At 36.9% G+C, this 13634-nt stretch overlaps 1 protein-coding gene across 1 annotated transcript in view; it reads left to right on the top strand.

The window, feature by feature from the left end:
* The first annotated feature begins 9184 nt into the window (after positions 1–9184).
* The window catches only part of LOC143666111 (UPF0462 protein C4orf33 homolog), a 38899-nt gene continuing 34449 nt past the window's right edge, over positions 9185–13634 (top strand). The window contains exons 1-2 of the mRNA XM_077139594.1: positions 9185–9274; positions 12823–12880. Of these exons, the coding sequence (XP_076995709.1) occupies positions 9201–9274; positions 12823–12880 (132 nt within the window). The 5' untranslated portion in view covers positions 9185–9200. The remainder of the gene's footprint in view (positions 9275–12822; positions 12881–13634) is intronic.

The following is a 13634-nucleotide window of genomic DNA, read 5'->3' as shown; positions in this document are numbered from 1 at the left end:
GGTTTTGTCTATCAGCAAGGCCTGTAACGGCCAATTTCCAAAAAGTAATGTGACCTTCATGCTAGAAACTCCCATCAGTGAACCAAGCAGCTACTGTGGGCTTGGACCCCACGGCAATGTGGAGAAGGGAGCTCCTCAGAGGACCCACTGGGCCCATGGGTAACTTGCTAGTGTATGCAGAGCACTCCCCTCAAGCTCAATACAGCATTTCTCTTCATCAGTGAATGTTGCTGTGCTACCGTTTCCCTATTCAGTGTCTGTCCAACATCATCCAAGACATGATTGATGCGTTTAGTCTTAGAATTATTTGATGCCCTTCTGCAGTGGGGGTAGTTCTGCCCAACTCCCAGTAACAAGCTAGCAGTTCTCTTTCCAGTGGGCTATAATGAGCAGCTGCTGGAGTTAGTTTTCAAGTTCAAGACCAAAGAGACCTTTGTCGAGTGCCCGTATTTGATTTCTCCCAAAGACTTCAGTCTGCATGTGCTCTGGTGACAGCTATTCTATTATAATCTGAGTAGTTGGATTGTGATATCTTAGTGGATCTACCTGGGCCTCCATTCTCTGCAAACCTTTTAATGCTTAAATCTGCTGAGGACCGCCACTTACAATAAAATTTACTTTTGAAAAAAAATTTTTAAGCATTTCTAAAAGGGCAATGCAATTTCGCCAAAACGCAAATAATCCTGCTATCGCTAAGCTTCTTGCCCACTGGCAGGGTCTGTAAGAAACAATAACTTATTTTTCACAGTTGAGGAATGGCTCTGGCTGCTCCCAGGAATTTCTCACATTGTTTTGAACTTGAATTTAGCTGGCTTTATCACCCACCCTCTATTTTTCATAAAGGTGATTATGATCCTTAATTCCTCTTGAAGTTCTTCCTCTGAGGAGGTAATTAACATGATTGTATCAATATAGTGCACTAACTTGCTCTTAGTGGTTATAAGTCTAAGTCCTGTCTCATTAAATTATGATAATATGCCAGGAAATTCAAATATCCCTATGGCAATACAGTAAATGTATACTGATTCCCATTCCATGAAAATGCAAAGTGTACCTGGCTGAACTCTGAAACTGGGATTGAAAAGACAGGATATGTTGGCATGCCAAGCCCCATAACCTTTTATATTTCCTGTATAGTCTTCACTTTACTAGGTATATCTGAAGCAATCAGAGGAACCACTTTATTTAATCACTGACGGTGTATTGTTTACCTTTTGGAAATGTCTGTGTTATGCAGTATCTTGAAGGACTGTTAAAAAGGGAGTTAATGGGAATCAAAACTCCCAACTCAAACATTTCCTTTATTAGAAAAGTGATGTGTTGTCCTCCTGGAATTCTGAACTGCTTAACATTTAACTGAGGAGGTTTCAGGCAATTCCAAAATTTTCTACTTTGTGTGGTCAATCAAAACTGAATGAAGAGTGGACTTAGGCAATATTTCCCAGGAAAAGTACAAAGGCAACGTACCCCATGTTTCCAGCTGCAGGACTTGTCACTGAAGGAGGTTATGTTTTAGTCAATGAACATATCCATTTTATGTGCAGATAATTCTATTGCTTATGTGACATTTTCCAAGGATCCAGGCCCCAAAAATCCTCATCCAGGTTTTTTAGTCATAAGCAATCTTAAGCCAACCAAATAATCTGGCTAAAGGCATTCTATAGATTCTTCTGCTGGAGATATCATTAGGTGTTTGTTTGTCAAAAGTACAACAATTAAAATGAGATATGACTGGGTCACCTTTTTTCTTTCCCATGACATCTGCAAGCAAAAGAAGATAACAGATTGCTGATCTGCTAGTTACCTATTGACTTACCAAAGTCTTGTGTTTTTGCTAGTATATGTATATATATTTTATATATTCCTAGGTGTGGTATTGCTACATGAAAGGGTAGAGACATATGCAATTTTAGTAGATAGTACAAAGTTACCCACCCTAGGGAAATGTGAATTGCCACCAGCAAAGTACAACTATTCCTGTTTTCCTGCAGCCTCTTAACAGAGCACATTATCCATACTTTTGAGATTTTGCTAGTCTGATAGTGGAGAAATTTTATCTCAGATAAATTGCATTTATCTTTCTATAAGCTTGTCAGGTATTGTCTTATACTGTCAGAAGAATTTGAGGATGTTGGTCATTTCCTCCTAGAAACATTTCCCTCACTTGATTCTTGGATATTACTTTTCAGTCTTTCTAATCCTTCTTGGCTAGTTCCTTCTATTTCCAACTTGAAAAATGGAATTCCTCAAGGCTAATCCTCAGACTTCTTCTTTCTGTATATTCACTGCCTTAGTTACCTCAGTCCCTATTGTGGTTTTAAATACAATAAAAGAAGGTCCTGTGATTGACTTTTCCACTATACAAGTCTATTAAACAACAGGGTAAATTTTTGCCTTTGTTTTAAGACATCAACTATAAGACTGTACTCTGAAACTTAAAATTTTCAGAGGATTAGTGAATGCTACCATTTCTTATTCTTAAAGAGAAGTGTACCCTAAATATGACATCTCAATACTTACAGTAAGCCAGAGAAAGTTATAAGGAAACAAATATGTCATGCAAATATTAAATGGAGTGCTCTTTAACAGACAGTGATTCTTTACATAATGATAAAATACCCACACTTTAATCCAATGTTATGCTTATATCATAATGCCCTTTTCATGGCAATCTTTAAACAATCTTTGGGGTAATCTCTTTTTTTGTTCAGTTTTATTGAAACAATTCCTATCTCTCTTTCTTCAGTTTGAGTGTTTTTTGCATTTTCTGATGTTTTTAGAATGATCTTTTCTCACTCAAGTTTACTCACATTTGCCCATCTTTGGTCCAGAGGAAATATACCAGACAACTTCTACAGTTCACAGTGAAAAGAAACACATTCTCCTAGATCATATCTTTATAAACGTATCTTTATCCTCTTGAAAGAAGTAAAATCTTCACAATGAATATATGCTAATGCTATAAAAGGCAGGCAAGTGAGAGACCTGTAGTCCACAAATAGCTTCAGAGAAATAATAATAAAAATAAGCATAAATAAATAAATACAATGTGTGTGCTAATCCCCAGATTGTATACCTCTATTCCCTCAATGTCTGTGGGAAGATGCACACTTTTTGATCAGGTCACTAAGTTGTCTAATGAGCATCTTTTACTTACATGTCAGTATGAACTGTTCTCAGCCCCCATATCTGATCCTCCCACAGTTATTCCTCTCTTAATAAATGCAAGTCTTTCTGCAGTTCAGGACCAACATTCCTCTCACCTAACCCAAATCCAGTACATTGGCAAATCCCATCATTTCCACTTTTGAAATGTGGATAAGTGATGAGATATTCTCATCACTTCTTAACTCCCTATTACTACCACTTTCTCACAAACCACTACCCTTGTCACTGGATTATTGCAACACTGCATTATTACAGTATTCTTCAAACTAGTCTCCCTGCTTCTTCCCTTTCTAGAGTAGAATAGACTCCTCTAGAAAGTCTATTCTCTACTCAAAAGCAAGGATCCTCTTTTAAAAATCAACATTATTGAAGTAAAAATTACATAAAATAAAATGTTCCCTTTTTAAATGTACAGTTTGATTACTCTAGATTTCCCTCATGCCTGCCTGTAGTCAGTCTGCTCTTACCTAGCCTCAGACAACAGCTCATCTATTTTCTGTCCTTCTAGTTCACCTTTTCTAGAGAGTTCATATAATTACAATCATAGAGTATGATTCCAGGTTTCTGTCTAACTAGCATAATTCTGCCACTAGGATAATATTTTTGAAGTTTACTCATGTTGTTGCACGTATCAGTAGTTTGTCCTTTTAGTTGCTCTGTGGAATTCCATTGTAAGGATATACCACTATTTTTTAATTCACCTGTTAACGAACATTGGGGGTTGCTTCCAGTTTCTGGCTATTATGCATAAAGCTGCTATGAACATTTATATTAAAATCTTTTGTGAAGATAAGTTTTTGCTTTATCTTTGGTAAAGAACAAAATTACAGAGCCATATATGTTAACTTTATGTTCAGCTTGTAAGAAAATGGCACATTATTTTGCAAAGTGGTTTTACCATTTTATGGTTCCAACAAATGTAAGAGTTCAGGTTTATTGACAGTCGTACCAACCTTCAGTACTGACAGTCTTTTAAATTATAGACCTTCCGGTATGAGTGTGCTGGTTTCTATATGTGTTTTTCGTATGCATTTCTCAGCTGACCAATGATTTTGAATATCTTTTCATATGCTTATTGGCCATTTATATAGTTTCTTTTATGATGTGTCTGTTCAAATACTTAGCACATTTCTTTTTTATATTCTTATAATTTAGTCCTTAGCCAGATATATGTATGGAAAATATTTTATCTAAGTGTATGACTTGGCTTGACTTTTCATTTTCTTCAATATAGCTTTCAAAAGTAGATGCTTTATAACTTCTCTTTGAGCCCCAATACATTCCATTACTAGAATACATTCTTTTACTCACAATTATTTTTATTTTTGTTGAATCACTCAATCATACTTTAAATAAACTTAAATATGAGAAAAAATATGATTTTTATATCTTCCCACATATTTAATATTACTAGTACTCTTCATTTCTTTGGGATCCAAGTTTCTTTTATTTGGTATCATTTTTCTTCTGTCTGAAGAAGTTCCTTTAACATTTACTATAGTACAGATTTGCTGGGAGGAATTCTCTCAGCCTTTCTTTGTCTGAAGCAGTCGTTGTTTTATTTTAATATTTGAAAGCTAGTTTCACTGAGAATGGAATTCTAGTTTATTTCTCTTGTTCTTTCAGTATATTGAGCTATAATTCCACTACTTTCTGGCTTGCACAGTTTCTGATGAAGCATGCTACATTCTTATTTTTTTTTCCTTTGTAATGTGTCTTTTAAAAAATTTGGCCACTGTTGTGATTTTCCTTTAGTCACTGGGTTTTAATTTGTTTATGATGCGTTATTATTTGGATTTCTTGGTATTTATCCTATTTGGAGGTCATTGAGCTTCTTGGACCTTACGTTCCTAGTTTTGATTGGATCTGGAAAGCTTTGGCATCACTTTTAAGGGCATTTTTTCTGTGTTCCTCTTCTCAATCAAGACCACTTGGTTCTGTCACATGTAGCATTGAGATTCTGTTCACTTATTTTCCTTTTTTTATCCTTCCTGGTTTTTTTTTTTTTGGAGATACACTGTATCTCCATCTCTACATATATCTCTACATCCACCAATCTGTTCCTTTTCACTGTCTAATCCACTGTCAATCCTATGGGTAACCTTGGATTATTTCAAGGTTAAGTGTTCTTCTCAGATATTATATTAGCTATTGTTATCTATTGTTGTGTTTTGGATGTTATGTGAAAGTTCTTTGGATAATGGAATGCCAACACAGCCAGCCAACCAAGAATGCATGAAAAGACAGCTTTGTTAGATCAAATGGCCTAGAGGAGAAGAAAGAAGAATGAGGACATCAGAGGGGCTCAGGGCTTCCCTAACCTAGGGACTCTCAAGAATCAGTAGAGAGTAGGGGAAACCACACAAGTCCTGGGCTCTGGCCTTTATTGTGACCCAGAGGAGAGGAATAAGGCTTTCACTGCAGACACTGGGGATTAAATTATACAGCATGAGAAGCAGAAGAAGAAGCAGAAAGGGCTGTTTGGGGGAAGCTGTGGGTGGCTTTTGGCCTCCAAACTATATGAAGGTACAGGCCTTGCTAACTGCTGTTACATCCAGGGCAGGGTTGACTGGGATGGTTGCTCAAAAGGGGAATTTATGACTAAGCCAGGCAAGATGATGAGGCTCCAACTATAGTTTTTTATGCTATTACAATACAACTTGTGGTATCTTGGTGCCATTTTTCAAGATAGCTATGTCTGAGTAGTTTAGATATTTATTTAAGTTGAGATATTTAAGTGCATATTTAAGTTGTTCATCATGGTTCAAGTGATCAACCTAAGCAAGGGCACCAAAATCATAGGCACAACCAGTCACCCCAAGTAGTGGGGCTTAGCCATAGGGTTCCAGGTATGCTTGAGAATGGTGAAGGTTTGGGGGTAATTACACATTTTAAAAAATGTGTAGGAGGTATTATTAATAACGTACATAATTGCTGCATATTTTGTAAATTGTATTGAATTTACCCTGAGTTGTTTATGTACATAGTGCAGACTCCCACCTTCTTAGCCAGCAGATAATTTTATGCAAGTCTGTTGTCTAAGACCATTTAAGCTGGGAGCTACGCTGTTGTAGCATGAGGTCCAGTTGTATATACTGGCTATCATGGCTGCCAACTGTTGATTGACAGAGGATATCTGTTTGTTGTTGTGGGGAGGTAGCTTACAGTTTTGCAGGCTTTAAGGTGTTGCATGGACTCATTGGCAGGTGAGCAGTCTCTGCAGGGCATAAATCCAAGTCTAAATTCCAAGGTTCGAGCAGTTCTGTAGGTACTGTACTTCAATCCTTTGGTGGATTTGAAGTCCTCTCCAGCTAGGAAGCCATAGCTGGGACAATATCATCTAAGGTGTAGATCATTGGGGGCCGACTCAGAGGTGGCTATCCCTCTCAAGGAGCAATCCATAAAGGATGGGGAATTTTGTCATGGGCATTTAAATACCATCAGGCAGCTCTAATCATGATACATCTGTAGAATATGTAAGAAATGGTTGTTGTCAAAAATCTCTGTGACTTTTAGGAAGTCATCTAGGTCGCACCTAGCAAACAGTTTGGTTGTGTGTTCCCATGTGGCTTCCAGCACTTCTCTCCATCAGAAGGATATGTTTTGTCTATACATGTATGCTAATTGGATGTTAATTTTTTTTTGTAGACTCTCTTTGCAGTTTCAACTTTTGTCTTAGAATAATATGTCTGGCAGACCAGGATAGAGGAAAATTAAGCATGCATATTTGACTTGATTATACTTGTGAGGCCATTGATACTGTATGAGAATCTTATTTAGATTATGCTTGGGTTAGAATCATTTATGCATTGATACCAGTGGACCCATTTTATATAAGGCTAGAAAGCTTTGATCATCAGCCATGCTCTGTGGCATTCTGGGCACAGGTGGTTGAGGAGTGACAGCCAGGAATTCCTGTGATCAATTCCTAGATTCAATTTTAGGATTAGTCGAATTTTGTTGAGCATTCCTGGGCCTGCATGTGAGGACTTTTGAGTTGGTAAGTAAACCTATGACCTATGCAATCAGCAAGAATATTAAAGCGTAGAGCTGAGGTGAACAGTGATATTGTACCAGTCATCAAAGACTGGTTTCTAGAGTGGTTACTTGCTTCATGATAGCCAAACTAGTGCTGTTTCTCCTTTGCTGAGAGATTGCATTGTTATTTCTCTCAAGACTTGCTGCATTATGTGCATGCCAGTCCAGGTTTTGTGTCTTTTGGGGGTAATGGGCACTCATAGCAGGGTAAAAGGAGGTCATTTTTGATGTGCTGGCATCCACTAGAAATAGCTTTTCTTCCCCTCTAACGGTGACCCAGATTGTTCACTACTTGATTTGGGAGCTATTATTACTACTTTCTGGTGGCTCTAGCAGTGAATTCCTGCTTTAGGCTCTGTAACACAAGAATCAGGAAGTTCAGAAGTAGACTAGAAAGCCTGAATATGTTTTGGTTGGTTGGGAAGCAGATTATCAGTTTTTATTTTTCAGTTTCCTTCCACAGGGTAGACAAATTATTTAGTGTTCCAATAGAGGAAGTGGCCCATGAAATTGACTCAATAAAAGCCTTTTCCTTAGTTTTATCCTATCCAAATGTCATTGTTCTTTTGTCAGTAAACAATTTCCATAGAGTGTTCTCTATACAAATCTTTTATACTATACTTTTTTCATTTTTATACTGTCTTAACTGTTTAGTGAACTCATCAACTAAATTGAAAGCTCTTTAGAAACAGGATTTGTGCCTGATTTGCCTTTTCCCCACTACAGTATAGGCTGAGTGATTTGCAAGCATTAGAAATTATATTGAATGAATAAAAATAATTTATATAATGAAGATGTGTTCCCAATTTTAGCATAGAAGATGTAACAGATGTTATATTGAAGGCTAGAAGCTGATTGCAAGGGTTGCGGAAAATGCTTCCTCTAGACTTAGATGCAAATATTGAGAAGATAAACAGAAAGTTTTCCTCCATTAATAAAGTTCTCTTGGTATTTTTAAGTAAAAGCAAAATAAAAAGAAGTAAGCATTGTATTGACTACAAGTAGTCTTCTCAGAGATAAGCTATGAGATATTGGTCTGTCCGCCTTGATCTTGGTGATACCGGTCCAAGGTGGTGAATTTTCTGCCCAAAGCGCTCGATTCCTGAGGCACTGACTGGGGTTTCAAAGAGAGGAAGAGTTTATTGCTAGGTGCGAAGCAGGAGATCAGATAGCATATCAGCCCCAAGAATCTGTCTCCCCAAACTGCAGTAATTCTGATAGTGTTTTAGTATTAATAGATGGGCAGATTTTAGAATAATGATAACAATGGCACTGGGTGATGTAATTAGAGATGATCTAATTATAGAGCATGCACAGGTTGATTGCATACTTAGTCACAGAACATATGTAAGAAAATGGCGGCCTTATATAATGATGGACATGATTTTTAGTATTATGATGTGGTACAGGTGACTTACAGGTTAAAGTTGAAGCTACTGTACATGTCAGGCAGGCCCATTTGGTTGATCCAATTTAGGTTATCAAGATAACTTTTGAATTGGTGTGGGTTCATTCTAGACTGCCTCAAGACCCTTCATTAATAAACATTAGGGGCTGTCTTTAGTGATCCCAAGACCCCAAAATCGAAAAACAGGATAAAATGGGCACAAGTGAAGGTTCGTTACAAGGTTTTACAATCACAGGGCACAGGATAAAGGCTGTACAATCATTACCAGAGATCAGGCCAGCTCGATCACAGTTCAGAGATTTCAGGTATTTCCCTCTGTCTACTCTATTATACCAGAAAGTAAAAAGAAATTTCTATATAATGATTCAGTAATCATAATCATCCCTTAAATCCTAACTTCTTGGTTACATTGCCATGTATTTGTCATGCTTATGTGTCACCATTATCAATAAATAAGTGCAACCAAGGACAGATTTATTAATCATAAACTTTCTAGTAAACAAAGAAACTTAACGTCTTAACCTTGATAAGATATATTAGAGTATAAATAATGTAGAAAATGTATTTTTGTTTTCAGCTTTTAAAAATGAAGGCAGTCCTGATCCTGACACTGATTGCAGCTTGCTGTGAAGGCCTTGTATGCCACTATTTACCAAACAGGTACTTGGCTCATTTTTATCATTTTTCAACCTCTAGGAAAGTGACTATTGGTTAGGGAGGGTCATAATTTTTCCTTTCTCATGAGAATTCTACTTAAGATTTTTTTTTTCCTTTTCACCATGTGGTTATAGTAAAATTAACATAGTAAACTTTCTGTTAGATATTATGGAGAAATTGAATATACTGGTAACTATTTCTAATTGTTAGTGTTTCAGATTAACCAAATTTTATTGTGAAAGAGTACATTTGAATGGTTGTTGATCTGAGGTGAGTAATAGAGATATCAACCTTTACTAGAAGCAGCTGAAAAAGAATTGCATTTCAAAAGATGAGGAAGGAAGTTGGCCATCAGAGTCCCTTTTGCTAGTGAATCATTAGCAAAACAATTTGAAATGTTGAAGAATGTTCAGCACAGAGCCTGTATTTCATGAAACATAAAGATTGGTGCAGATGAAGTAGAGAGATTTGAAATTCTGTAAATACGTTCCACATTAAAGTTCAGTGGTTTAAGAGTTAAAACCGGAACACATGTATTGCTTCTGATTTTAAAACCATTTGTAGACTCAGAAAGAAAAAAGCAAAAATGTGACATACAAAGAAAACCTTTCATTTAGGAGCCTAAAATATTTTAAAGTTGCCGTGTATTTCTGTGGTCTTAGGAGTCCTTCAGAAATATTTTACATGAAGCCTAGCCTGCATGTCAAAGGCAAGCAGTTAATAATTACAAGTTAGCTTCAGAAGAGTAAGTGAGAGAGAGTGAGCAAATTATGACAGAAGTTTCCTTTTCTTTTTCTTCCTCCTTAATTGTGAGGAATACAATTTCCAGCCTTCAGCAGGGGTTTAGTAATGCACATATTCTATGCAAATATGAGAATATGCCTCTTTTCTCTGCAAGTGCTTTTACAGACAAAATTTACCATATTACAACCTTATTCTAATTTAGAGTCACCTAGGACAGGAGAATTGTGTGCTTGGAATGACCCACCCCGGCATTAAAACTCTGGGCTCAGTCTTCATGCAAAATATAGGCTTAAATATTTCTGGAAATTCATGATAGCTTCTATTCATTAGTTATTAAATGTTTTTGAAGGCCATTTTGTCTTTCCATTTTTGTCCTTTACTAAGTATTTTTTCTTTTTATTTACTCGCCTACCTCTTTTGTTTTAAATTATGTATTTTAAAGTTCCCTCACTTTAATCTTGAGCTCTTCAGGTAAGAGATGCTAAGAAACTCCAAAAAGAAAAAAACCAAAAACAAACAAGTTTTAATATAATTGCAATTGTCTGTTGGCTACCCAAAGACTTGAATTCAACCTTGAAAATTGTCCACCAAAATCACCATGCTTATTTATAAAAGTAATCCATGAGAGGAAATATTTGAACCAAAGGAATCACTCTTAAATGTATTTCACAAACATATATTAAATAAATGTTATGAGGCAGAAGCCACATTATATGTAGGATAATGCATTTTAAAAAGGCTTGGTATATCTGAGGTATCTGATAGGCAATCATATTTAGTATCTAGTAAACACTTACTATTTGCCAGGTACTTTATACTCATTTTCCCATTCAGTTCCTCAAAACAACTGTATCATGTGGGTATTATCATAATCCCTATTTTGTAGATAAGTAAACTGAGGCTCAGAAAAATTTAAATAACTTGCTCAAGGTCACAGAGCTGATAAATGGCAGAGTTGGGACTACAACCCTGGATTCACTCTTATGACTTATTATCATATAAATTCTTCCCTTCAAGCTGATGTAAGCTAAGTCCTCCCAAAATAATGAATAAAATGTTGGCGCCAATGACAGTTTGTCTGAAATTGGTTTCTCAGGAATTGAATTTACACATGGTGAACAAGGAAAATTTTAAATACTGAAGTTCCTAGCTTTACTAAAACTACTGTAACACCATAAGAGAAGTTCACACAATTCGATTGCCTATGATGTGGGAACACAAGACTCGAAAATAATTGAAATGCCAGTGTCGTCAGGCTAGGTTCTACCAGTGGTCCTGCTGGGCCATCAGATCCTATCCTCATCCTGGCTCTGACTGGCACGATACTGTAAACAGATGTTTGTGTCAATTCAGTTACTGGAGTGGTCTGTGACTGCAGGGAAACCTAAACAGTGACACTGAGACCCACAATCTCCTGGTGAGTTGGCATTTTCTTGGCTCTTTCCAGGGAGATTGGTCACAAGAATCCTGGAGGGGGGGAACTTCTGCTCCTGATTCCCAAGTTGGAGTTTCCTAATGCTGGATCTTCTCTGCCTCACCCTCTCCTTTGTACCATTCCCCTCTGTGCCCACAAAGCAGAAGAATAAAAACTTCAGCTTGCTCCCATTTAAGGGGGAAGATGTCTAGCGCCAGGAGAGGAACGAACCACCGGTCCTATTATACTCCAATTTGCTTTGGGGGTCAAAGGTGTTTTTTTCTCTTTGAAAATTAGGAAACAAACAAACAAAAAGTTCTTTTAATAAAAAATATGGATTTGGAAATATTCCTGAAGAGTTTATACTTACATTTCCCCCTATAGTCATAATATATTTAATAGCTTTGACAACATAACTTATGTTACCATTACACATTGTTAATTGGTTCACCTAAATAGGGGAAGCGGAGTTTGCTGTTTTTTTGGAACTTTCTATTTATGTGTAAGCCACTTACATTAGATCAATTACATCTGATTAGAGCAACTGTTAGAACAGTCAACCTCATGTATTAGGGAAAAGACGGCGGCCTTTGAAAGTGCAGAAAATGTATAATTATGCTGTGTATTGCATTTTTTTTTTCCATCAATGCCTTTGAAGTAGTTCTCACAATCACAGGAACTGATTTTACCTCCTTTAAGTTTTGCCTCTTGTCTACTCTGTCCTCATGTGTCAGGTCATGAAGTATTTCATTGCCCATTACTGCAAAAGTATTTTAATTGATAATTTCAGGGACTCTCCGTTGTGAGCTCTCTTGAAACTTCTAACAGCTCAGCTCTGATCTATAGTCAAAGGAGAAATGGAATTCTAAAAAATTGTCCAATGGCTTGGTAGAGACATATAACTATCAAAACCAAAGAAAATCCCCTCTAATTTAGTGGGGCGATACATACCCAAACACATGTAGCAACTGTCTTTGTTAAGATGTGCAAATACACATGTGAATTAAAGTACCTTTGGCAGCTCTCCCAGCTGAACATTGTTAATTTGGTAAAATCATGTTTTATAATTATTATGTGCTTATAATTAGACCTTAGATATTGAACTCTCACTATCAGTAATTTCTGAAATGGCATTTAGAACCATTTGATCATGTTGTTTTCCTAGGACAAGTTTCTTACTGTTTTTTGCCACTAGATGGAAGAAGCAGGTTAACAAAATGATATCTTTGGTGCTCATTCATCTCTCTAGAAACAACCACATACTTGTGTTTAAAATAATGACAGTTACAGCATTCTTTTATTTATCTTACGTTACTGCCATATTTTTTCATGTGAGTCTTGCATCTAAGAAATACTTTTTGTGGAGATTAATTTTCTTTTTATTATTTTAAAGGGCTGGAATTTTCCAAAGTAATCAAGAAAGAAAACAATTACCAGCTGGAAGAGGAGAGGTAAGGACTATATAAAGATACTGAGAGCAGGTATGTCACAAAGCAATTCTTATCATGCATTATTGTCCAAAAAAGCCCCCATTCTCATTCATTTGATAATTCCTTCATGCAACATATTTAGTAAGCCCTTGGTGTAGTCAAGACACTAGACTAGGTGCTGTGAAATACTTGAGGGGTAACTTGGATACTGCTCCCATTAATGAGATTTTACATTCTAGAAGAGAGCAAAGCACGAGGTAAGCCAAATACATTTATACATACTGTTCTAGTCTGCTAGCTGCTGGAATGCAATATACCAGGAACGGAATGGCTTTTAAAAAGGGGTAATTTAATCAGACGCTAGTTTACAGTTCTAAGGCCGAGAAAATGTCCCAATTAAAACAAGTCTACACAAACGTCCTGTCAAAGGCATCCAGGGAATGATACCGTGGTTCAAGAAGGCCAATGAAGTTCAGGGTTTCTCTCTCAAGTGAGAAGGCACATGGCGAACACAGTCAGGGCTTCTCTCTCAGCTGGAAAGGCACATGGCGAACACGGAGTCACCTGCTAGCTTTCTCTCCTGGCTTCCGGTTTCATGAAGCTCCCCGGGAGGCGTTTTCCTTCTTCATCTCCAAAGGTCGCTGGCTCGTGGACTCTCTGCTTCATGGTGCTGAAGCATTCTCTGCTCTCTCTGAATCTCCTAATCTCCAAAATGTTTCCTCTTTTATAGGACTTCAGAAACTAATCAAGACCCACTCGAATGGGTGGCGACATA

This window comes from Tamandua tetradactyla, chromosome 22, assembly GCF_023851605.1.
Source record: "Tamandua tetradactyla isolate mTamTet1 chromosome 22, mTamTet1.pri, whole genome shotgun sequence".
NCBI classification, from domain to species: domain Eukaryota; kingdom Metazoa; phylum Chordata; class Mammalia; order Pilosa; family Myrmecophagidae; genus Tamandua; species Tamandua tetradactyla.
The sequence above is the reverse complement of the archived record's forward strand: the minus strand, read 5'-3'. Positions and strand labels throughout refer to the sequence as shown.